Source organism: Amblyraja radiata, chromosome 4 (genome assembly GCF_010909765.2).
Source record: "Amblyraja radiata isolate CabotCenter1 chromosome 4, sAmbRad1.1.pri, whole genome shotgun sequence".
Lineage (NCBI taxonomy): Eukaryota > Metazoa > Chordata > Chondrichthyes > Rajiformes > Rajidae > Amblyraja > Amblyraja radiata.
Window position 1 is genome coordinate 53,150,717 of NC_045959.1, and position 24,023 is coordinate 53,174,739.

General features: G+C 46.3%; 1 protein-coding gene across 1 annotated transcript in view; it reads right to left on the bottom strand.

Moving 5' to 3' along the window:
- The window catches only part of LOC116972104 (cadherin-7-like), a 78,999-nt gene that overhangs the window by 23,350 nt on the left and 31,626 nt on the right, over positions 1 to 24,023 (bottom strand). The window contains exons 2-5 of the mRNA XM_033019450.1: positions 16,036 to 16,397; positions 13,360 to 13,654; positions 10,903 to 11,022; positions 774 to 941 (exon numbers count right to left, since the gene is read on the bottom strand). Of these exons, the coding sequence (XP_032875341.1) occupies positions 774 to 941; positions 10,903 to 11,022; positions 13,360 to 13,654; positions 16,036 to 16,397 (945 nt within the window). The remainder of the gene's footprint in view (positions 1 to 773; positions 942 to 10,902; positions 11,023 to 13,359; positions 13,655 to 16,035; positions 16,398 to 24,023) is intronic.

Here is a 24,023-nt window from a genome sequence, read left to right on the forward strand (position 1 = left end):
AGTAGGCCATTCGGCCCTTCAAGCCAGCACCGCCATTCAATGTGATCATGGCTGATCATCCCCAATCAGTACTATGAATTTATGAACTTATCTCGTCTTCAACATTTATACCTCATGATATGGAGAGGTCCAACCAAACAAAACTAAAATGACGATGTTTTGGGTAGGACATTTCTTGCTCAAGATTCCAGCATTTGGTGTTCCTTGTGTATCTGTAGTATGATTTGATTGGAAAAAGTTTATATAGGAAATACCAATACCAATACCAATACCAATATCAATACCAATACCAATATCAATATCAATACCAATACCAAAACCAACATCAATACCAATACGAATACCAATGCCAATACCAATAACAAGATCAATAATACTAACAATACCAATACAATACTGTCACCCATCCATGTTCTCCAGAGATGTTGCCTGGCCTGCTGAGATACTCCAGCACTTTGCGTCATTGTTTTGCAATCCAGCATCTGATGTTCATTGTTTCCAACACAGCAGACAATTAGTTTTGCTAGAATACCTCGTTAAGGCACTGACAACCTGGCTTTTGGAACATTGATCCAAAGACAAGAGTTTAAATCCCACTATCACAACTGGGGAATTTAAATTCAAGTTTTTTCTGAGGTTGGAGTGGCCCCCACCCCCCATCAGTCTGAAGAAGGGTTTCGGCCCGAAACGTCGCCTATTTCCTTCGCTCCATAGATGCTGCTGCACCCGCTGAGTTCCTCCAGCAATTTTGTGTACCGTTGGAGTGTACTTACTGTGTTGAAACTTTGGCCCATTGTCATTCACGTCAGACAAGGTGATGGTCACCGTAGTTGTCCCTGAGAAACCACCTGTCAGTCCAGCCATGTCCTTTGCTTCAACAATAACCAGGTGATGCTCTTTGACTAATCTGTCCATATTCGGCATAGCTACTCGAATAATTCCTGTGGAAAATATTCCTCTGTTGATTAAAAAGGAAACAAACCTTCTTGTACAACACATTGGATCAGCGACCCAGGGAGAATAAAGAATAAAGAATAAAGTGGACATGGGTTTAAGGTGAGAAAGGCAATATTTGATAGGAACTCGCTGGACACTGCATTTGGAGTATTGTGAGCATTTTTGGGCTCCATATCTGAGGAAGGATGTGGAGAGCATTGGTGGGGGTCGAGAGGAGGTTTACGAGAATGATCCCTGGAATGATTGGGTTAACATATAATGAGGATTTGACGGCACTGGACCTGTACTCGCTGGAGTTTAGAAGGATGGGGGGGGGGGGGGGACATAATTGATACTTACCGAATAGTGAAAGGCCTGGATAGGGTGGATGTGGAGAGGATGTTTCCACTAGTGAGAGAGGCAAGGACCAGAGGGCATAGCCTCAGAATAAAAGGATGTACCTTTAGAAACGAGATGAAATGGAATATCTTTAGCCAGAAGGTGGTGAATCTGTGGAATTCATTGCTACAGACAGCTGTGGAGGCCGTCAACCGGTATTTTTAAGGCAGAGATTGACAGACTCTTGAACAGTACAGGTGTCAGGGGTTATGCGGAAAATGGGGTTGAGAGGGAAAGATAGATCAGCCATGATTGAACAGCAGAGTAGACTTGATGGGTCAAATGACCTACTGTAATTTTTGTAACTACGATAACCTATGAACCAATGAACCTGAGGGGCACTATTTTAATTCAGAAGGCAGTAGGTATATGGAACGAGACGCTAGTTGAGCCAGATACTGTTGCAGTATTTAAAGGACTCTTGGACAGGCACATGGATAGGATAGGTTTAGATGAATATGGAACAAACACAGGCAAATGGGACTAGCTAATGCGGAGCATGTAGGTCGGCAATAGTGCTTTATTTGTCACTAATGCTACCCCAGAGTGAAATTCTGTTTGCATATATTACACATGCAGGCGCATGGATAAGTTAAACTGAAGGGCCTGTTTCCATGCTGAATGACTCGATGAATCTCTTAACCAAAAATACAGTAGCACAATTTGCAATTGGTTCTATTATCTGCTGTAAGGCATTTCTGAGGGATTTTCCCATGGGATAATATGTGAGAGGCACAGAAAGGTAATTTCTGTTGGTGTAAGTAATTTAAGGTTCTTTCAATTCCAAAAAAATGACATTTCAGCTCGCTTAATCAGGGCAAACCTACTTTGTTGAATGTTTCTATCTGGGACACTTAAAGCGTGGGAAAAATGTGTGTCATCTCCAACAGATTGACTATCACCGTCTTTTTAATATCAGAGTGGAAGGGTTGGGGAGGGCCTTGTATCCATTTGCACCGGAGATAGACACAAAATGCTGGAGTAAGTCAGCGTGTCAGGCAGCATCCCTGGAGAAAAGGTAAAGGTGATGTTTCGGGTCAGGACCTTTCCTCAGACTGAGAGTCAGGGGAGAAGGAATCTAGATCTATGAAGAGGTACACAGAATAAATGAATGAAAGGTATGAAAAGGGATAAATCAAAGCAACCTATTGCACACCATTCATTTGCTCTTTGTACCTCTTTTAGATTTTTAGTTTAGTTTCGTTTTGAGATACAACGTGGAAACAGACCCTTCAGCCCATATTCTTCATATCTCTAGTTTCCCTCTCCCCTGACTTTCAGTTTGAAGAAGGTCTAGACCTAAAACGCCATCTATTCCTTTTCTCCCGAGATGCGGCCTGACCCGATGAGTTACTCCAGCATTTTGTGTCTGTCTTCAGTGCAAACCAGCATCTGCAGTTCCTTCCTATCCATTTTCACTTGTGGGACTTATTGGAGTTGGGTCAAATCCATGAAATCGGAGTGCCGTAATCAAACTAGAATTCCCTAATTTCTTCCTTGGGCAAACATCTCTCTGTCGCTCATGGAACTGGGCTCATCAGTGGAAGTGATTGAGACCTTTGCCTCGTAGTTTCCCTGCAGCGTTACAAACCTGAGGGGTGTGAACCAAAAGACCATAAGACCTAAGAGTATAATTTGGCCATTCTTTCCCTTTCAACCCCATTCTCCTGCCTTCGCCCCATAACCTTTGACACCCTTATTAATCAAGAACCTGTCAATTTCCGCTTTAAAAATACCCAATAACTTTGGGTGGGCGGCGCGACTCACGTCGCAGCGGCCTCTGCAGTCCGTCTGTCTTTTTATTATTTTTTCTCTCCTTTCAATGTAGTTTTTTTTTTTTTTTAACTGGGTATGTGTGTGGGGGGCGGGGGGTGGGGAAACTATTATAATCTTTTCCCTGTAAGGAGAACCCGACCTTTTCTCTGTCGGGTCTCCGTTGTCGTTGGGGCCGAACACCGTGGAGCGGCCTCCAACCGGAATGACCTGGGGCTCCAGTCACGGAGCTGCGGACCTACTTACCATCGTGGAGCTGGCCGAGTTCTCCCGCCCGAGTTGCGGGGTTGAAGAGTACCTGGAGCGGGGCCTTACATCATCGCCCCGCATGGCTTTGAATGGCTGCGGGACTTGCTAGCGCCCGCCGGGGTCTCCAACACCAAGACCCGGAGCGTGGCCTTGCATCGCCCGGCGCGGCGTTAATAACCGCGGGACACTTACCATCGCCCGCCGGGGGCTTTGACTGACATTGGGAGGAGAAGGGGGAGTGCAGGGGAGAGATAAGTCTTTGCCTTCCATCACAGCGAGGAGGAGATGCACTGTGATGGATGTTTGTGTAAATTGTGTTGTGTCTTGGATCTTTTCCTTGTGTGTATGACTGCAGAAACCTCAATGAGGTTCAAATGACAACAAATAAATTGTTTTGTATTGTATTGTATTGGCAACGAATTCCACAGATTCACCTCCCTCTGAATAAAGAAGTTCCTCCTACTTTCCATTCCAGTTGGCTGTGGAGGCCAAATCAATGGATATTTTTTAAGGCAGAGATTGTCCAATTCTTGATTAGTATGGGTGTCAGGGATTATGAGGAGAAGGCAGGAGAATGGGGCTGAAAGATAGATCAGCCATGATTGAACGGCAGAGTAGACTTGATGAGCTGACTGGCTTAAATCTACTGTAATTTATGAACATGAACATTCTAAAGGTACGTCATAGAGTTTTGGGCACGTAAAATGCTCTCTGTTTTTAAAATAAAATCCCTGTTAAAACTTCCTCACAACTTGAATCTATGCCCTATTGTTTTTGATACCTCGAGCAAAAAAGGCTTTTGGCATTTACCGTATCAATGCCCCTCGTGATCTAGTGAACCTTTGCCGCAGTCCATCTGCGGCAGGTATATCCATTACTGGGAAATAGAAAGAGTGGGAGGACCTTTAGGGCAGTTCTGAGACTGGGATGTTAGTGACTGGGATGTTGGTGATGGATGTGAAAAAGGCAACAGATTCAGGCATGTTACAGTAATGGGAACAGGCCACTGTGAAGCAACCTTCTCCAATTATTTTGGCCGCAATCATGCTTTACATCTCCACCTGGTTTGTCGGTTGTTAGGGCAGGGAATAGGACACAGAATATAGGACAGTACAGTAGGAAAGGGGCCTTCACCCACAATGTTTGTGCCGAACTTGATACAAAGTCAAACTGGTCTCATCTGCCTGCACGCGATCCATATCCCTCTATTCCCTGCACTTCCATGTGCCTATCTAAAAACCTCTTAAATGTCACTATTGTTTCTGCCTCCATCACCTCGCAATGCGTTCCAGGCCCCGACCACTCACAGTGTAAAACACTTGCCCCGCACATCTCCATTAAACTTTCCCCCTCTCACCTTGCAGCTATTTCCACTAGTGTTGGACATTTCCACCCTAAAAAAAAAAGGTTCTGACTGTCTACCCTATCTATGCCCAACCATTTGGGCAAAGGAAAAGTCATAGAGTCACACAGAGTGGAAACAGGCTCTTCAGCCCAACTTGCCCACACCGACCAACATGTCTCATTAACACCAGTCCCACCTGCCTGCGTTTGGCCCATATCCCTCGAAGCCACGTCATTGTGTTAAAGAAATTAAATGAGACACTGGAGGAACTCTGTTGGTCAGGGGGAATCTGTGGAGGGAATTGGACAGTCTATGTTTCGGATCATGACCTTTCACCAGCGTCTGCAGCCTTTTGTGACGTTCAAGAGCAAATCCTTCTCAGGTTTAGGGAGCAAACCTTGTTTAGGTAAACAAGCAACTAGATAGGAAATAGAACAGTACAGCATGGGAACAGCCCCTTTGGCCCACGATGTTTCTGCTCAACATGATGCCAAGTTAAACTGCTCTCATCTGCCTGCACATGATCCACATCCATCTACTTCCTGCACTTCCATGTGCCTATCTAAAAGCCTCTTAAACACCACTATCATATCTGCCTCCACCACCACCCCAGTCCATTCGTTCCAGACTTCCACCACTCTCAGTGCAAAAAACCTGCCCTTCACAACTCCATTAAACTTTCCGCCTCTCACCTTATAACTACGCCCTCTAGTGTTGGACATTTCCCCCCTGGGAAAAAGGTTCTGACTGTCTGCCGTATCTTTGCCTTTCATAATTGTATATACATCTATCAAGTCTCCCCTCAAGCTCCGATGTTCCAGAGAAAACAATCCAAGTCCATCCAACATCTCCCTGTAGCTGAAATCCTCTAATCCAGATAGCATTCTGGTAATAGACACAAAATGCTGGAATGCCTTAGAGTGTCAGGCAACATCTCTGGAGTTAGTTGCGGTTCGCGTGGAGACCGGAGCAATTCAAGTTTGAGAGGGAAATCGACCAAACGTGGAAAAATTTAACTAGTGTAGATGGGGCTTCTTGGTCGGCATGGACAAGTTGGGCTGAAGGGCCTGTTTTTAAGCTGCATCGCTCCATGACTATAACTATTGGGGAGCAAAAAGATAATTGTAAGGTACCTTATAGTGGAAGCTGCTCAGGGATGGATTACTACAGGTTAAATCAATAAATGAAATACCCATGGCGTTTATGACTTCTGAAGTAAAATTAGCATTCTAAATTAGATGAAAAAATTCATGTCTTTGGAATGTGTGCAGATGCTGCTGTCATTTGTATTCAGCACCTTCCTTTGAAATACACTGTAACAATTCATATTCCCCTGCTGTGCTTCCCACTGCAAGTTTGAAAATGGTAAGAAACTATTTAAAGAAAACCACTTTTCCTTTCCCTGAGGGATTGCTGCAGAGAAAAGAAAGACTTGTATTTTTTATTATTTCAAATAGTTTTAACTCCACTGGTTAGATCACACTTGGGTTATTGTGTGCAGTTCTCGTCACCACACCATAGGTCGTCATGCCCTACCTGGACTCGCAGCATTTTCTCCTCTTCTCCCACCCCCTCCCCCTCCACCTACATTCCCTCCTCTGGCTTCACAATTCTCTGCTCTTTTATCCTAATCTCATACCTTTTATCTTTTCATCTCTAACTTTGTCCAATCATCTGCCTATCAACTCTTCCCTCTTCACCTGTAACCACCTATCACTCACCAGGCATTGTCCTGGCCTTCATCTCTCTCAGCTTTCTTCCCCCCCACCACCCACCCCACACCACCCCACTCCACCACAACCAGTCTGAAGAAGGGTCGCAACCTGAAGTAGGGTCACCTATCCCTGTTTTCCAGAGAAGCGGGTTATTGATTGGGGACGATCAGCCATGATCACAATGAATAGTGGTGCTGGCTCGAAAGACCGAATGACCTCCTCAGGCACCTATTTTCTATGTTTCTATGTTTCTAAGCACGAATAGGACAGGTTTGGAGGTAAGTGGGTGGGACTGATGTAGATGGGACATGTTGGTCGGTGTGGGCAAGTTGGGCTAAAGCATGTATCCACGCTATATGACTATGCTGCCTAACCCACTGAGTTACTCCAGCACTTTGTATCTTTTTTTGTTGCTAAAACAGCATCTGCACTTCCTTGTGTCTGCATTTCACCTGGATGTTGACTAGATTGGAGGGTATAAATTATAAACTCATAAATTCATAAATCATAGGAATAGAATTAGGCCATTCCGCCCAGCGAGTCTATTCAGCCATTCAATCATGGCTGATCTATCTTTCCCTCTCAACCCCATTCCCCTGCCTTCTCTACATAACCCCTGATACCCGTACTATCAAGAATCTGTCAATCTCTGCCTTAAAAATACCCAATGACATGGCCTCCACAACCATCTCTGGCAATGAATTCCACAGAATTCACCACCCTCTGACCCTCTGACTGGGGGCAGTCACAGTGGCACAGCAGTGGAGTTGCTGCTTTACAGCGAATGCAGCGCCGGAGACCTGGGTTCGATCCTGACTACGGGTGCTTGTCTGTACGGGGTTTGTATGCGATCTGCATGGGTTTTCTCCGAGACCTTCGGCTTCCTCCCACATTTCAAAGACTTACAGGTTTGTAGGTTACTTGGTTTTGTAAATGTAAAAATTGTCCCTAGTGGGTGTAGGATAGTATTAATCTGCGGGGATCGATGGTCGGCGCGGACCCGGTGGGCCGAAGGGCCTGTTTCCATGCTGTATCTCTAAACTAAACTAAACTAAACTAAACTAAACTAAACTAAACTAAACTAAACTAAACTAAACTAAACTAAAGAAATTCATCCTCATCTCCTTTCTTAAGGTACAGTACAACCTTTTATTCTGAGGCTGTGAGGAGAGATTGGATAGGCCAGGCTTATGTTACCGGGAGTGATGGAGACTGAGGTATGACCTGATAGAGGGGTATCAAATTATAAGGTATAGAGATAGGGTAGATAATCATAATCTTTTTCCATGCCAGGAGTATCATAAACAAGGCATAAACTCTCGGTGAGAGGAAGGAGCTGTAAAGGTGATTAGAGAGGAAATGTTCTTAAATAGAGAGTTTGAATTTGAGTTTAGTTTAGTGCAGTGAAAAGCTTTTTATTGCATGCTAACGAGTCAGTGGAAAGACTATACATGATTACAATCGAGCCAACCACAGTGCACGGACACATGATAAAGGGAATAACGTGAATAGCATTAGTGCAACAAAAATCCAGTAAAGCCCGATCAAAGATATCTGATGGTCTCCAATGAGGCAGCAATGAGGACTGCTCTTTAGTTGTTGATAGGATGGTTCAGTTGCCTGAGAACAGTTGGGAAGAAACCGTCCTTGAATCTGGAGGTGTGCGTTTTCACAATCTTGCCTGATGGGAGAGGGGAGAAGAGGGAGTGTCCGGGGTGAGACTGGCCTTTGATTAAACTGGTGGCCATGTTGTGGCAGCATGCAATGAACTGATGGGTTAGAGGCAGAGAGAGACCAGGTGTCTTGTGGAACCTGCTCCACTTTCTAATAAGAACTGATTGCAATCTGGACCATGCAACCTCATCTATCTCTGCTGACCTTTCCCTGCCCTGCCCTGCTTATCGAATTTATCTACCTCTGGCATAAAAATATTCAAAGACTACTTCTACCGCCCTTTGAGGAATAGAGTTCTATAGGCTGACAAGCTTCTGAGGGAATGAAATGTTGCTTGATTCCTTATTTTTATACAGCATCTACCTAGTTCATGTTATATTGCATCAACAACCCACATTTTGATTAAGGAAGAGAGGAATTAGTGTAAAAATGCCTGAAGAAGGGTCCAGAGCCGAAACATCATCTCTCCGTGTTCTCCAGAGATGCTGCCTGACCCGCTGAGTTACTCAGTACTTTGTGTCTTTCTTTGGTATAAACCACCATCTGCAGCTCCTGGTTATTATACATAGAGTGTAAATTACTGTTGGGCTGGAGTTCGGCCAAAGGGCCATTTCTGTTGAATGACTCTATGACTTCATCCCCGAGCTTTTGTTGTTGTTGCCAGAGCTAGTGTCCACCCCACATCAGCCTTCAAACAACTTCAGGATTTCATATATTCCAATCAAGTTTATTTTTTACTCTTCTGATTCAAGCCTGGCTATATCTCATATCCTTTGGATGTGCATGGCTATACATGTCCATATCTTCCAAAATGAAGAGGAACAGCTCATTTAATTCGCTGCATCAGGGAAACAAGGTTGGAAAGGGATCCTGAATATGACAAAGCCCCGCAAGGTCTGCAGGGGAGAAAGCCATCAAGATGGTCCCTGCTCGTTCCCTGAAGGCAGGGGGACTGGAGAGGAGGGAGCCGGTGATGATGAACATGAGGAACAAGGAGAGTGAACTGGGGTCTTACCTTCCGCGCTCTCAAGCTCAGCTTGAGCCAGCTTGTGGCTCAGGGGCGTCTCAGGAGACGCCCCTGTGCCACAAAGGTGAATGCGCAAGGAGAGGGACGTCAGTTCGCTGGACGATCCAGACGTCCAAGGACGATGAAGGCTGGAGGCCCTGCAGCAGCCTGGGGCTCACCTAGATTGGGCACCGCTCCATAAGACCTAGACCATGGACTGGATTTTGAAAATGGCGCCAATACAAAGTCTCAATGGACTTTTTCTGTACACTTTACTAATTGGGGATTGTGCTTCGGTTTGGCAATACTCTACTGGACTGTTTGTACGAAAATAATTTCACTGTGCATTTGCACATGTGAAAATAAAGCACTTGTAGCACATAGAGACCAGTGATTTGCCCTGCCATTAGTCAAATCCAGCCTGATATAAGAGTACAACAGACCTTACGAAGCACAGCATGACCATGGAGTCATAGAGTCATTCAGCAGAGAAATGGCCCTTAGGCCCAACTCGTCCAATAATAATTTACACAATATCCATTAATCGGGAACTGCAGATGGTGGCTTACACGAAAGAAAGACACAAAATGCTGGAGTAACTCAGCAGGTCAGGCAGCATCTCTGGAGAACATGGACAGGTGACATTTCGGGTCGGGACCCTTCCACAGTTATTTTTACACTCATTCCTCTCTTCCTTAATCAAATGTTAGATCCTTAATGCAATCTAATTTGAACTAGGTAGAAACAAAGATCTGTGGATGCTGGTTAATACATAAAAGCACATAAAGTGACATATTTGGTTAATTTTAGTTTGCTATTGAGGGAGTGCAGTGTAGGTTTACAAGGTTAATTCCCGGGATGGCGGGACTGTCTTATGCTGAGAGAATAGAGTGGCTGGGCTTTGTATACTCTGGAGTTTAGAAGGATGAGAGGGAATCTTATTGAAACATATAAGATTGTTCAGGGTTTGGACACGCTAGAGGCAGGAAACATGTTCCCAATGTTGGGGGACTCTAGAACCAGGGGCCACAGTTTAAGAATAAGGAGTAAGCCATTTAGAACGACGATGAGGAATCTTTTTCACACAGAGAGTGGTAAGTCTGTGGAATTCTCTGCCTCAGAGGGAGGTGGAGGCAGGTTCTCTGGATACTTTCAAGAGAGAGCTAGATAGGGCTCTTAAAGATAGCGGAGTCAGGGGATATGGGGAGAAGGCAGGAACGGGGTACTGATTGGGGATGATTAGCCATGATCACATTGAATGGCGGTGCTGGCTCGAAGGGCCAAATGGCCTACTCCTGCACCTATTGTCTATTGTCTATTGATGAGAGGACCGTTCTTTCATACGGGCTCAGTATTTCTGTACACTTTTCTAATCGGGGATGCGCTGTATGGCAACATTTTACCGGATTGTTTGTAAGAAAATAATTTCACTGTGTGTTTGCATGGTCACGTACCTATAGAAAGGAGATGAGGAGGAATTCCTTTCGTCAGAGGGCGGGTGAATCTGTGGAATTCATTGCCACAGACAGCTTAGGAGGCCAAGTCATTGGATATTATAAGGCGTAGATTGAAAGATTCTTGATTGGTAAGGGTGTCAGGGCTTATGGTGAGAAGGCAGGAGAATGGGGTTGAGAGGAAAAGATAAATCAGCCATGATTGAATGGCGGAGTAGACTTGATGGGCCGAATGGTGCAATTCTGCTCCTGGAGCTTATGAATGAATGAACATGTGAGAATAAAAGCCCCATCGAACCACTGAACCATTGTGGTCTCTGTATCTGCTGTCTCTTGTATTCGATCTCTCACCTGTAGTTGGTTCGACCAGAAAGTATGGTTGTCCTTGAAGGATGCGGTACACAATCCTGGCATGGCTCCCATATGAGGGGTCGTCAGCATCTGTAGCTGTTACTTGGGTAACGGAGGTCCCTGCGCAGAGTTCAGGGAACATGTTCAATAAACATTTATTGCACACTCTTTTGTCTTCAAACTCTTTTCTGTTAAAACCAATATACAACGTCAAACATCACATCTGTGGAACTCTCTATCTTAGAGACCTCAATCACTATTGAGGTAACGAAAGCCTAAACTAAACTAATCTAACCTCCAGTCTTCTTTACAAGATCTCCACTTAAGGGCGGCACGGTGGCACAGCGGTAGAATTGTTGCCTTACAGCACCAGAGACCCGGCTTAGAAACATAGAAACATAGAAAAATAGTTGCAGGAATAGGCCATTTGGCCCTTCGAGCCAGCACCACCATTCAATATGATCATGGCTGATCATCTAAAATCAGTACCCTGTTCCTGCTTTTTCCTCATATCCCTTGATTCCTTTAGCCCCAAGTGCAAAATTCAACTCTCTCTTGAAAACATCCACTGAATTGGCCTCCACTGCCTTCTGTGGCAGAGAATTCCACAGATTCACAACTCTCTGGGTGAAGATGTTTTTCCTTATTTTGGTCCTAAATGGCCTCCCCTTATTCTTAAAATGTGACCCGTGGTTCTACACCCTCCCAACATCAGAAACATTTTTCTTGCATCCAGCCTGTCCAATCCTTTAAGAATTTAAAATGTTTCTATAAGATCCCCTTGCATCCTTCTTAAATTCCAGTGAATACAACCCCAGTTGACCCATTCTTTCAAGTCAGACTTTGATCCTGACTCTGGCTGCTGTCTGTGTGAAGTTTGTACATTCTCCCTGTGACCACGTGAGATTTCTCTGGGTACAAAGACAGAAATTGCAAATTGTCTCGAGTGTGTAGGTTTGTGCTAGTGTTTGAGGATTGCTGGTCGGTGCGGACTTGGTGGGCCGAAGGGTCGGTTTCTGCACTGAATCTCTAAACTAAGCTAAATTAAACTAAATTAAACTAAACTAAACTGAACTCTAACCGCTCAACATCCTGCACTCCAAGGAATCAGTGGCGGAAATCCCGGTGGGGCCAGTGGGGACACGTCCCCCCTCTGTTTTGAGAGGTGGGGGACAATCCCACCCCCCCCCCCTTTTTTTGTAATCCGCATTTTAATACCCGGTGAAATCTCCGCTTTCCGCGAGCCAGTGGGGGTGGGACTGCTGATCAAGGGCGCTGATTGGACGATTGCACGGTGCCACCAGGCCCACAACCAGCGCAGAGAAGCAGCGCTAAACCAAACTCAACGCTGCCTGTCCTGCCAGGTTAACCTGCAGCCCTGCCTGGACTTAAGGGAAATATGGCCCAGGTTAACAGCCAACGCGGAGAAGCAGCACTAGCTCCACGACTCCAGACTGGTATTCCATCAGTCCAGGTAGGGCTATAGGTTAATCCGGTGAGACAGGCAGAGTTGAGCTGCATTTAGCGCTGGATTGAGCTGAAATTACCGTTCGGCCACCAAGAAATTGTGTCACCCCTGTCCCCCGGTCCCCTCCATATTTTGATAGCAATTTCTGTCACTGCAATGAGTAGAGTCCTAACCTCTCCTTATAGCTCAGGCCCTCAGACAAGGAGAGGTTTTCTCATTCAGAGGGTGGTATATTTTTGTAATTCTGAATTTGTCTTGGGAGATTCATCTGCTTCTCCCTGAGTAGCTGGAGTCTATCTTGTTAGGCATTAAAGGGATTGAAAGCTCTGCTTTCATCATTCTTATGGGCGATGCAGAGGCTCAGTGGTAGAGTTTCTGCCTCACAGCGCCAGAGACCCATGTTCCATCATGACTACGGGTGTTGTCTGAATGTAGTTTGCATGTTCTCCCCGTGACCGCGTGGGATTTCCCCGGGTGCTCCGTTTTCCTCCCACACTCCAAAGGCGTACAGGTTTGTAGGTCAGCATCAAGCAGGAGAGAATGTGTAGGAAGGAACTGCAGATGCTGGTTTACATCAAAGATAGACACAAAATGCTGGAGTAACTCAGTGGGTCAGGCAGCATCTCTGGGGAAAAGGAATGGGTGACGTTTCAGGTGGAGACCCTTCTTCAGACTGAGAATTTGGAGAAAGGAAAATTAGAGATATAAAAATGTACAAAGGATGAATGAAAGATATGAAAAGAACATTGATGCTGGCTTTGATTTGTTCTTTTCATACCTTTCATTCATTTGTTTTTTGTACCTTTTCAGAGATCTAGTTCCCGTCTCCCCAGGCCCTCAGTATGAAGAAGGATCTCGACCCGAAACGTCACCTATTCCTTTTCTCTGGAGATGTTACCTGACCCGCTGAGTTTCTCCAGCATTTCGAACAGGAGAGAGATGACTGGCTTACTCTTTCTCTTTATTCTAATATTGTTTTCCACGCTTACCATCAGGCGACATCTCAGGGACGGTGGCGACATACGGCCCGTCTAGAAACATGGGTTCATTGTCGTTGATGTCTTGGACCTTAATGTTGAACTCTGACTCGGGCTCAGCGTACTGCTTGGTAGCTCTGTTCACCACTTGTGCACGGAGTGTGTAGGACGGCTTCTCCTCTCGGTCTAGCTTCTTCATGACGTAGATGTCTCCCTTATCCTCATTGATGGTGAATATGGTGCCAGCTCCCTCACCGCTCAACGTGTACCTCAACGTCCCATTGCCCATATCCGAGTCGGAGTGTATCTGTGGGTGTTAATTGATCCATGTGATTAATGTAATGCCATTTCCATGGTAAGCGAGCTGGTCCCCCATGGTTGACCCGGTGGATCGCGGCATCAGGGTGATCCCACCCAGCTTGCCTGGAAAAGGCACCGCTCATAAGAACTGGAGCATAGACTTTTAAAATTGAGATTAGTTTAGTTTAGAGATGCAGTACGGAAACAGGCCCTTTGGCCCACCGAGTCATCGCCGACCAATGATCCCCATACACTAGCACTATTCCACACACTAGGACCATTGTGGGCTCCAACTTTCCTTGGTCATCGGTCATCTGATTTATTCTGAATTTTTTCATATCTCTAGTTTCCCTTTTCCCTGAGTCTCAACCTGAAGAAGGGTCTCGACCCAAAACAGCACCTATTCCTTTTCTCCAGAGATGCTGCCTGACCTGCTGCATTACACCAGCATTTTCTGTCTATCTTCGGTGCAAACCAGCATCTGCAGTTCCTTCCTACAATCTCTGCTTTGCTTTTGTCCTCCAGCAGATGACAGACCAACCTCTTTAAGATCAACCCTCATCCTCTTGCGCTCCAAGGTTTAGTGTCCTAGTGTGCTCAACCTCTCCCTGTAGCTCAGGTTACAGGGAGTAAGGTGACATGCCTCACTGACTATCGACCTGTGGCACTAACGCCTGTGGTGATGAAGTTGATTTGAGAGGTTGGTCATGGTGCAAATCAACTCCTACCTCGACAAAAACCTGGACCCACTGCAGTTCACTTACCACCACAACAGATCAACCGTGGATGCGATCTCGCTGGCCCTCCACTCCGCTCTGGACTACTTGGACAACTAAAATCTTATATGTTAGGCTGTTATTCATTGATTACAGCTCGGCATTTAATACAATCATCCCCTCCAAGCTGGTTACCAAACTAGCAGAACTAGGTCTCTGCGCATCCCTCTGCAATTGGATCCTCGACTTCCTCATTCTCAGACCACATTCTGTTCGTATTGGTGGAAATGTGTCAGACTCGATAACAATCAGCATGGGAGCACCTCAAGGCTGCGTGCTCAGCGCCATGCTGTACTCACTCTATACTCATGACTGCGTAGCCGGTCATAGTGCAAACTCCATCATCAAGTTCGCTGACGACACCACTGTTGTGGGACATATCACATATCAGAGTATAGAAGAGAGATCGAGCAACTGACCAAATGGTGCCAGCATAATAACCTGGCTCTCAACACCAGTAAAACCAAGGAACTGATTGTGGACTTTGGAAGGAGTAGGATGGGGACCCACAGTCCCATTTATATCAACGGGTCGATGGTTGAAAGGGTCAAGAGCTTCAAATTCCTGGGCGTGCACATCTCTGAAGATCTTTCCTGGTCCGAGAACACTGATGCAATTATTAAGAAAGTACATCAGCGCCTCTACTTCTTGAGAGGATTACGGGGATTCGGTTTGTCAAGGAGGACTCTCTCTAACTTCTACAGGTGCACAGTAGAGAGCATGCTGACCGGTTGCATCATGGCTTGGTTCGGCAATTTGAGCGCCCTGGAGAGAAAAAGACTACAAAAAGTAGTAAACACTGCCCAGTCCATCATCGGCTCTGACCTTCCTTCCATCGAGGGGATCTATCGCAGTTGCTGCCTCAAAAAGGCCGGCAATATCATCAAGGACCCACACCATCCTGGCCACACACTCATCTCCCTGCTACCATCAGGTAGAAGGTACAGGAGCCTGAAGACTGCAATGACCAGGTACAGGTATAGCTACTTCCCCACAGCCATCAGGCTAATAAACTTGGCTTGGACAAAACTCTGAACATTAATAGCCTATTATCAGTGATTTGCACTTTATCAGTTTATTTATTCATGTGTTTATTAATGGTATATGGATACACTGATCTGTTTTGTAGTCAATGCGTACTATGTTCTATTGTGCTGAAGCAAAGCAAGAATTTAATTGTCCTATGGCACATGGCAATAAACTCACTTGAACTTGAGGCCCTTGAACCCTGGTGATATCCTCGTAAATCCTCTATGAAACCTTTCCAGTTTGACAACCTCTTTCCTATAACAGGCCCTTTGTCCATGCCGACCAGGATGCCTCAACTAAAGGTTAGAATAAATATAAACTGAGTCAGATTAGATTAGTCAGATTAGATATAAACTGAGCGAACTCTGTAAACATATTACAGGTTAGACACAATATGCTAGATTAACAGCAGGACAGACACCATCTCTGGAGAGAAGGAGAGGGTGATGTCTCAGATCGAGACACATCTTCTGAAGTTTCTATCTAATCTGACTAGTTAGTATGAGGCATCTTGGTCGACATGGAGGGAGGGCCTGTTTACTTGCTGTAAACTATGACAATGGCTCTAAAGTTAACGGCTTACCTTCCCGATGCGGAGTGGTTCATCTTCGTTGTTCTCTTCAACCACAAAGAACTGGTTCCACACCCAGTTGCGCTTCACACGATGGATTCGGGGATGTTGAGTCTCGGCTCGATGTTGCTCTGAATAGACAAGGGTGATCAGCCAGCAATCCACCAGAGCACATCCCATTAGACAGGTCCACCAGCTGCAGTGGTTTAACATCCCCATCGAGGGAGGAATGCTTTGCACGTATGGAACAGCTGGGGCAGACCTGTGAAGGCCAGTCGCTCTATATCGAAACAGCAAGCTGCACAACTCTGATAGAACGCAGATGGTCTTTTTCTTCTGTCGCCGACTGAAAGTCAGTTTGACGCCTTTTATTTCTGGAAACAAAGAACAAGCTAATTGATGAAGTCATAGTCATTGAGTCATCAGGGCATAAATAGGTCCTTCGGCCCATCGAGCCTGCACTGACCATTGATCACACACGGGTTTTCATCTCATTATTGCTTGTACTGGTGTATTAAACGGTACACATGGAGTTACACAGTCAGGATAGGCACAAAATCAGGGCGGCACGGTGGCGCAGCGGTAGAGTTGCTGCCTTACAGTGCCAGAGATCTGGGTTTGATCCTGACCACAGGTGCTGTCTGTGCATTCTCTCCGCGACCCGCGTGGGTTTTCTCCGGACGTTTCCTTCCACACGCCAAAGACGTACAGGTTTGTAGGTCAATTGGTTTTGGTTAAAATGATAAATTGTCCCCAGTGTGTAGGATCGTGTCAGGGTACGGGGATCATCGGTGGGCAAGGATTTAGGGCCGAAAGGCCTGTTTTCATGCTGTATCTCTAAACTCAACTCAACTAAACTAATTAAGCTGCCGGTCCTCCCCTTTCAGCGACCATGTTTCTGTGACTGCAATAACATGATTATTCCAAGGGCTGGTTCCTTCCACCCACTTATAATTCGTGCTCCTCAATATAACACGGAGCAATGAGATACCAGAAGCAAAGCCGATCAAGGCAGTAGCTCAGCTGTAAATCTTTTCACAGGGATTAAATATTATCTTGCAGTCAGAATGCAATCGATATTCAGAATACAAAACTTACATTAAGGTTACATTAGCTTCTCCACAGGCTGTGTTTTGTTTTACATTTCAAATAGGATAGAAATGGGTCATGGTCTTGTGGTCACTTTGCTATAGATAGGCCAAGACTAAATGTTAATGGATGTTTTTAATGGCATCTTCCACAAAATTAATCATAATGACGCTAATGTCCATCAGTTTCATGTCTTCCGTGGCCATCACAGCAAGCTCCACCATCATTTTAGTTTAATTTAGCGATGCAGGATGGAAACATGCCCTTCGGCCCATCAAGTCCGCCCCGACCAACGATTACTGCACATTAACACTATCCTACACACCCTAGGGACAATTTACAATTCTACCAAGCCAATTAACCTACAAACCTGTACGTTTTTGGAGTATGGGTGGAACCCAGAGCACCCAGAGAAAACCCATGCAGGACATAGGAAGAACGTACAAACTCTGTACAGACAGCACCCGTAGTCAGGATCGAATCCAGGTCTCGGGTCAGTGGTTTGAATATGTGATGCATCCATGGAAGAGGGGCTTGCCAGTTGGACCTGTTGTATCTCAGTAGGTGCAGAACATATCATCATCATCAGCAGCAACCTTTATTGTCATCTTGCAAAGCAACAGTTGTACAGTGCAAAATGAGAAGACGTTTCCCCAGGAATACCAGAGCATCGCACATAAAACGTAAACATTTCACACATAAATAAAAACAATAAAAACAATCCAGTCCCTGATAAAAACTGTACGAATAGTTAAAAAGTGCTGGTAAAAAACAGCAACATTAAAATACAAGTAAAAACACTCATAAATTGTCCAGGGCAGCTGATTTAAGTGGCCAGTGCCAGAGTTGTTATTAAATTGTCAGTGCAAAAAAGCAGCAGAATCAGGTGGAGTGACTGTTTAGCAGCCTCACAGCCTGTGGAAGGAAGCTGTTTAGCATTCTGGTTGTCCAGACTTTGATGCTGCGGTATCTCTTGCCCGATGGCAGGAGATCCAGATGTGTGTGCAGGGGGTGCGGTGTGTCCTTTGCTATGCTCAGTGCTTTTTATCAGGCAGTGGCTCTGGAACAGTTCTTGTACAGAGGGTAGGGAGACGCCAATGATCCTCTCTGCTCCCCTCACTACTCTCTGCAGAGCCTTCCTGTCTGAGCAGTTGCAGTTGGTGTACAGCGTGGAAACAGGCCCTTCATCCAAACTTGCCCACACCAACCTACATGTCCCATCTACACTCGTCCCACCTGCCTGTGTTTGGCCCATCTTCCTCTAAACCAGTCCTATCCATATACCTGTCTACATGTTTCTTAATCATTACGATAGTATGTGCCTCAACTACCTCCTCCGGCATCTCGTTCCATACAACCACCATGCCCTTTGTGTAAAAAAATATTTTTCCCCTCAGCTTAAATAAACCTATGTCTTCTGGTTCTCGATTCCCCTAATCTGAGCAAGAGACTGTGCTTTACCCAATCTATTACTCTCGTGATCTTGTACACCTCTATGAGATTACCCCTCTCATTTTACTGTGCTCCAAGGAATAGAGTTCTAGCCTGCTCAACCACTCACTATAGCTCAGGCCCTCGATTCCTGCAACATCCTGGTAAATCTTCTCTGCACCTTTTCCAGCTTGACAACATCTTTCCTATAACATGGTGCTCAAAACTGAACACAATTTTCTCGTCCATTTACTGAGCATTCCCAGCACGGCTGACTTCAAAAATCAGGAGCGCAAGTAAAGGCAGTGAAAGAAATTAATCCTGTGGAACAGCTGGACTAGGATGGGATGAAAAATGAATCTTGATTTCTCTAACTTCAAGTAACCCTTGCATTCCCTTTCTCTCGTTCCCTCCCCTACCGAGTCATTGTACTAATTTCACTGTCATCCTGTTGAGGTTCGCTGTCTTTATGCATACATTATCAGCTTCTCCACAGCGATCAATGGATCATTATGAGCTCACTTTTCCGTTATCATCTGGCTGACTTTGATTTGTCCTTTGCATATCTGTTATTCATTTGTTCTTTGTAACTATCCCTGATTCTTGGTCGGAAGAAGTGTCTTGACATGAATCATCATCATCATCATCATCATCATTGTTGAAAACATTAGCGACGCAATGGTGCTGGTTTCCAACGGGAACGGTGACGGACGCACCACACATCTCTGTCCTCCAGTTCCTGCGGACTTAAGCCGCTGGAAGTATAGGATTTTGGTGTGTCTGCTTTATCATCATTCCTTACAATGCTATGTACAACAATGATCGCAACTTCTACTGAAGTGTGGATGCCCGTTGGCTCGCTAGAAGCTCATCCGCCCTTTGACAGGTCTTGTTTTTTGGTCCTGCTGGGAGTCCACAGCCTCCTCCTCACCTGGCAGACTGGGTGGGGGAGATGGTTTAGTCACCGGCTATCTGACCATGGAGCAGGTAGCACGGGATTACAAGGCGGGGGGCACTCCCTGCGACCTGACCTGAAACGTCACCAATTCTTTTTCTCCAGAAATGCTGCCTGGCCTTCTGAGTTACTCCAGCATTTTATTTTAGTTTTGATTAGTTTAGTTTAGCGATACAATGTGGAAACAGGCCCTTCGGCCCACCGAACAGTGATTCCCACACACCTCTACGATTCGACACACACCAGGGACAAATTACAATGTTACCAAAGCCAATTAACCTGTAAACCTGCACATCTTTAGAATGTGGAAGATAAGCATTGCACCCAGAGAAAACCCACGCAGGTCACGGGAAGAACGTGCAAACTCCATACAGACAGCACCCGTGGTCAGGATTGAACCCGGGTCCCTGGCGCTGTAAGGCAGCAACTCTACCGCTGCGCCACCGTACGACCATTTGTGGTTATCTTCGGTGTAACCCGGCATCTGCAGTTCCTTGCTACGCACCAGCTGTACTTGGCTGCATTCGAGTCAGTCAGAATTAACAGGCTCATCTCGTTCTGTGCCAGACGTTAGTCAATGATTTTTATAATAGACAGGGAGAAAAAACACATCCCGCGAAGTTGCTCCTCTGTCTGTCAGTTTAATTGATGGTGCAAGCTGTCCTGTTGTGAACAGAGCTTTTTAGAGGATTTGAACGTAATATCTTTGGTGGTGAGTGACTTCTCTATTGATGCAATCAATACGCTGTCCATCTGACTTAAACCAGTTTAGCTCCGACCTACACACAGCACAAAGTACTGAGGTAACGCAACGAGTCAAGCAGCCTCTGCGGAAGGAATGGAAAGGTGACGTTTTGGGTCGGGATCCAACTTTGTTCCCACCACAGATGCTAACTGACCTGCTGAGTTACTCCAGCACTTTACGTTTTTGCTCAATAACTCATTTTCGGTAGGGGGCGCTGCACTGGCAGCAGCCTGTCGGCAGCGTGTCCGTCTTTTTTCAACTTTTTTATTTTTTTAGTATGTTTAAAAGTCTGTTTTTAATGTTTCTTTGTGTGTTATGTGTGGGGGGTGGTGTGGGGGGGTAAGGGGGAAACCGTTTTGGCCGCCTCTTCCATGGAGAGGCGATTTTTCAGGTCGCCTCCCCCGTGGCCTAACAGCAAGGATCGGCGCGGACTTTCCCGGAGACGCGCCCGGAGCCTCAGCGGCGGGCACAGCGTGGACTCTCGGCGCGGAGCGGGTGAGACCTCGCTGGAGGGGAGCGCTCCGTTACGCTGGCCCGCGGCAGCCGGCAGCCTGAAGCCGCGGTCTGCAGAACTCCAGCTGGTGCGGCGTCTACAGCCCGGGATCTCACGTTGGGGACCCGGGGAAGAAGCTTCCACCGCCGGCCCACGGCCGTCTTCTACCGCGGGTGCGGCATGGACTTATCATCTTCCCTGGAGGGGAGCTTCGACCGCCGGCCCTGCAGACTGCGGTGCTTCCGGCTGCGGCACGGCAGGTACTTTAAAGCTTCGACCGCCGGCCTGCGGCCTACACCAGCCTGAAGCCGCGGTCTCTGGTTGGGAAGAGCCGATCCTGGACTCACCTTGACTTTGACTTTGTCCCTTACCATCTGGACGCCCGCAGCAACGGCTGTGGAGGGTGGTGGTCCCGACCACGGGGGAAAATGGAGGAGGACTGGCCAAGCTCTGTGCCTTCCACCACAGTGATGAATGCTGTGGTGGATGTTTGTGTAAAATTTTTATTGTGGTTGTGTTCTTTATTACTGTATCGCTGCTGGCAACCCAAATACCACCGACCTTGGTTGTGTGGCAATTAAATTATTTCAATTATTTCAAATTATTTCAATTTATTTCAAGATTCCAGTATCTGCAGTACCTTGCAGCTTAGACATTGTTTAACGTGGTCTTCCCATTGCCCCCGTCCCACACCCCTTCCACAGCACCCCACTACTTACCACAGCCCCTTTTACATGGCTTGGTCCCCCCACCCCCACCCCTACCCTTTCCCCCTCCCCTCCCCCTATCCCACCAGGGTCTTGGAGTCATACAGCTCAGAAACAGTTCCTTCGGGCCACCTTGCTCATGCTAACTGTTGTAAATAAATTCATATTCATAAATCATAGGAGCAGAATGAGGCCATTTGGCCAATCAAGTCTACTCCACCAATCATGGCTGATCTATCTTTCAATCCTATTCTCCTACCTTCTCCCCATAATCCCTGACATCCGTACTAATTAGGAATCTGTCAATTGCAGCCTTAAAAATATCCATTGATTTGGTCTCCACAGCCGTCTGTGGCAATGAATTCCACAGATTCACCTTCTCTGGCCATAGGCCTGCATAGAGTGGATGTGGAGGATGTTTTTCCTCATGGGAGAGTCTAGGACCAGAGGACATAGCCTCAGAATAAAATTACGTGACTTTAGAAATATGAGGAGGAATTTCATTTTGAGGTTATGGGGGAAGGTAGGGGAATGGGGTTGAGAGGGAAAGATAGATCAGCCATGATTGAATGGCATGTACACTTAATGGGCTGAATGGCCTCATTCTGCTCTTACAACATAAACTTATGAACAAACCCTATCCAGATAGACACAAAAAGCTGGAGTAACTCAGCAGGACAGGCAGCATCTCTTCAGACTGAGGAAGGGTCTCGGCCCGAAACATCACCCATTCCTTCTCTCCAGAGATGTTGCCTGTCCCGCTGAGTTAGTCCATCTTTTTGTGTCTATCTTCAGTTTAAACTATCACAATCACAATCACAATAATACTTATTAGCGAAGTATGTTTTGCAACATACGAGGAATTTCATTTGCCAAGTCAGTCATACAATAAAAAGCAACGGAACAAACAAAATACATTTTAACATAAACATCCACCACAGTGACTCCTCCACATTCCTCACTGTGATGGAAGGCGAAAGAAAGTTCAAATCTCTTCCCTTCTTTGCTCTTCCGCGGTCGCGGGCCTCGAACCCTCCATTGACGGGCCCTCCACATCGAGGTGATCAGCTCCTGCATCAGGGGGATGTCAGCTCTGTGCGCCGGCGATCGGACCCCGGGTCGGGGTTGGTCGACCCACTGGGTCATTGGAGCTGCCGACTAGTCTCTCCCAAGACAGCAAGCTCCAGATGTAAAATCTGCAGGCCACAGTTGGTGATCCCAGGCAAGGGATCAGCTCTGATGTTAAGTCCACACCCGAAGTCAGTCCGAGGAGGCCTCCAGGTCCATCAATGGTAGGCCGCAAATCAGCCGGAGATGCGACCAGGAAAATAACCACATGTCCGGCAAGGTAAGAAACTGAAAAAACGTTTCCCCCTGCCCCCTCCCCCTTCACCCACATAAAACAAACTGGAGAACATTTACACAGACATGTAACACACATCAAAAATTTAAAAAAGACGAAAACAGACAGACTGTTGGCGGGGCTGCCAATCGTTTGGCATCCCTGGTGGAACTGTATCTGCAGTTCCTTCTTACACAAGCCTAATCATGTCCTACCAATATTGCGCTGACCAGAACTGTGTGTGGTACCACAGCTATGGCCGAACCAAACAGATTCTAAGTATAGTGTCAATGGGGCACGTTGATCGGCATGGGCAGGTTGTGCTGAAAGGCCTGTTTCCAAGCTGTATGACTCTCTGACTATAAACAAAATATTCATTTGCAAATGTTGTCAGAGATGTCTTTGAAGCAATTGTTTTACTGATTAAAAGATTAAAAGATACAGCATGGAAACATGTGCTTCGATCCAACCATCAATCACCTGTTCAGGCTAGTTTTATGTTATCCTAATTTCTCATCCACTCCCTACACACTCAGTGCAATTTACAGAGGGCCAATTAATCTTCAAACCCACATGACTTTGGGATGTGGGAGGAAACCAGAGCACCCAAAGGAATCCCAGACAGTCAGAGGGAGAACATGCAAATTCCACACAGACAGCACCCGAGGTCAAGACCAAACCCAAGTCTTTGGCACTGTGAGGCAGCGGCTCTAAAGGTTTGGAGGAATATGGGCCAAATGCAGGGAGGTGAGTCCAATGTAGATGGGGCACCTTGGTCAGCATGTGAAAGTCAGGCCGAAGGGCCTGTTTCTGTGCTGTATGACTCGACCTAATTTATCCCTAGTGTCACTAGGGGTGCTGCATTGACGTCAGCCTCTGCCTACAGCCCGTTTGTTTATCAATTAAAAAAAAAATTTAGTCAGTTTAAAGCCTGTTTTGGGGGGAATCTTTGACTTTTAAATGTGGGGGAGGGGAGCAGGGTGAGGGGGAAACTGTTTCCCAGTCGCTTCCTGGCGGGGACGCGACTATTTCTCCGAGTCGCATCCTCGCCCCCCTCCTCGCGGCCTACCACCTGGATCGGAGTGGCCTTTCCTGCCAGGGGCCCGGAACCGGACCAGAACTACAACAGTGGCGGCGCAGCGCTGAATTCACCACGGAGCGGGCGAGGCCTACCTGGATCGCCGTTTGAAGCTACGGAGCGTTGGGCCGTTGCTCCAACATCGTGGAGCTGCGGTTTG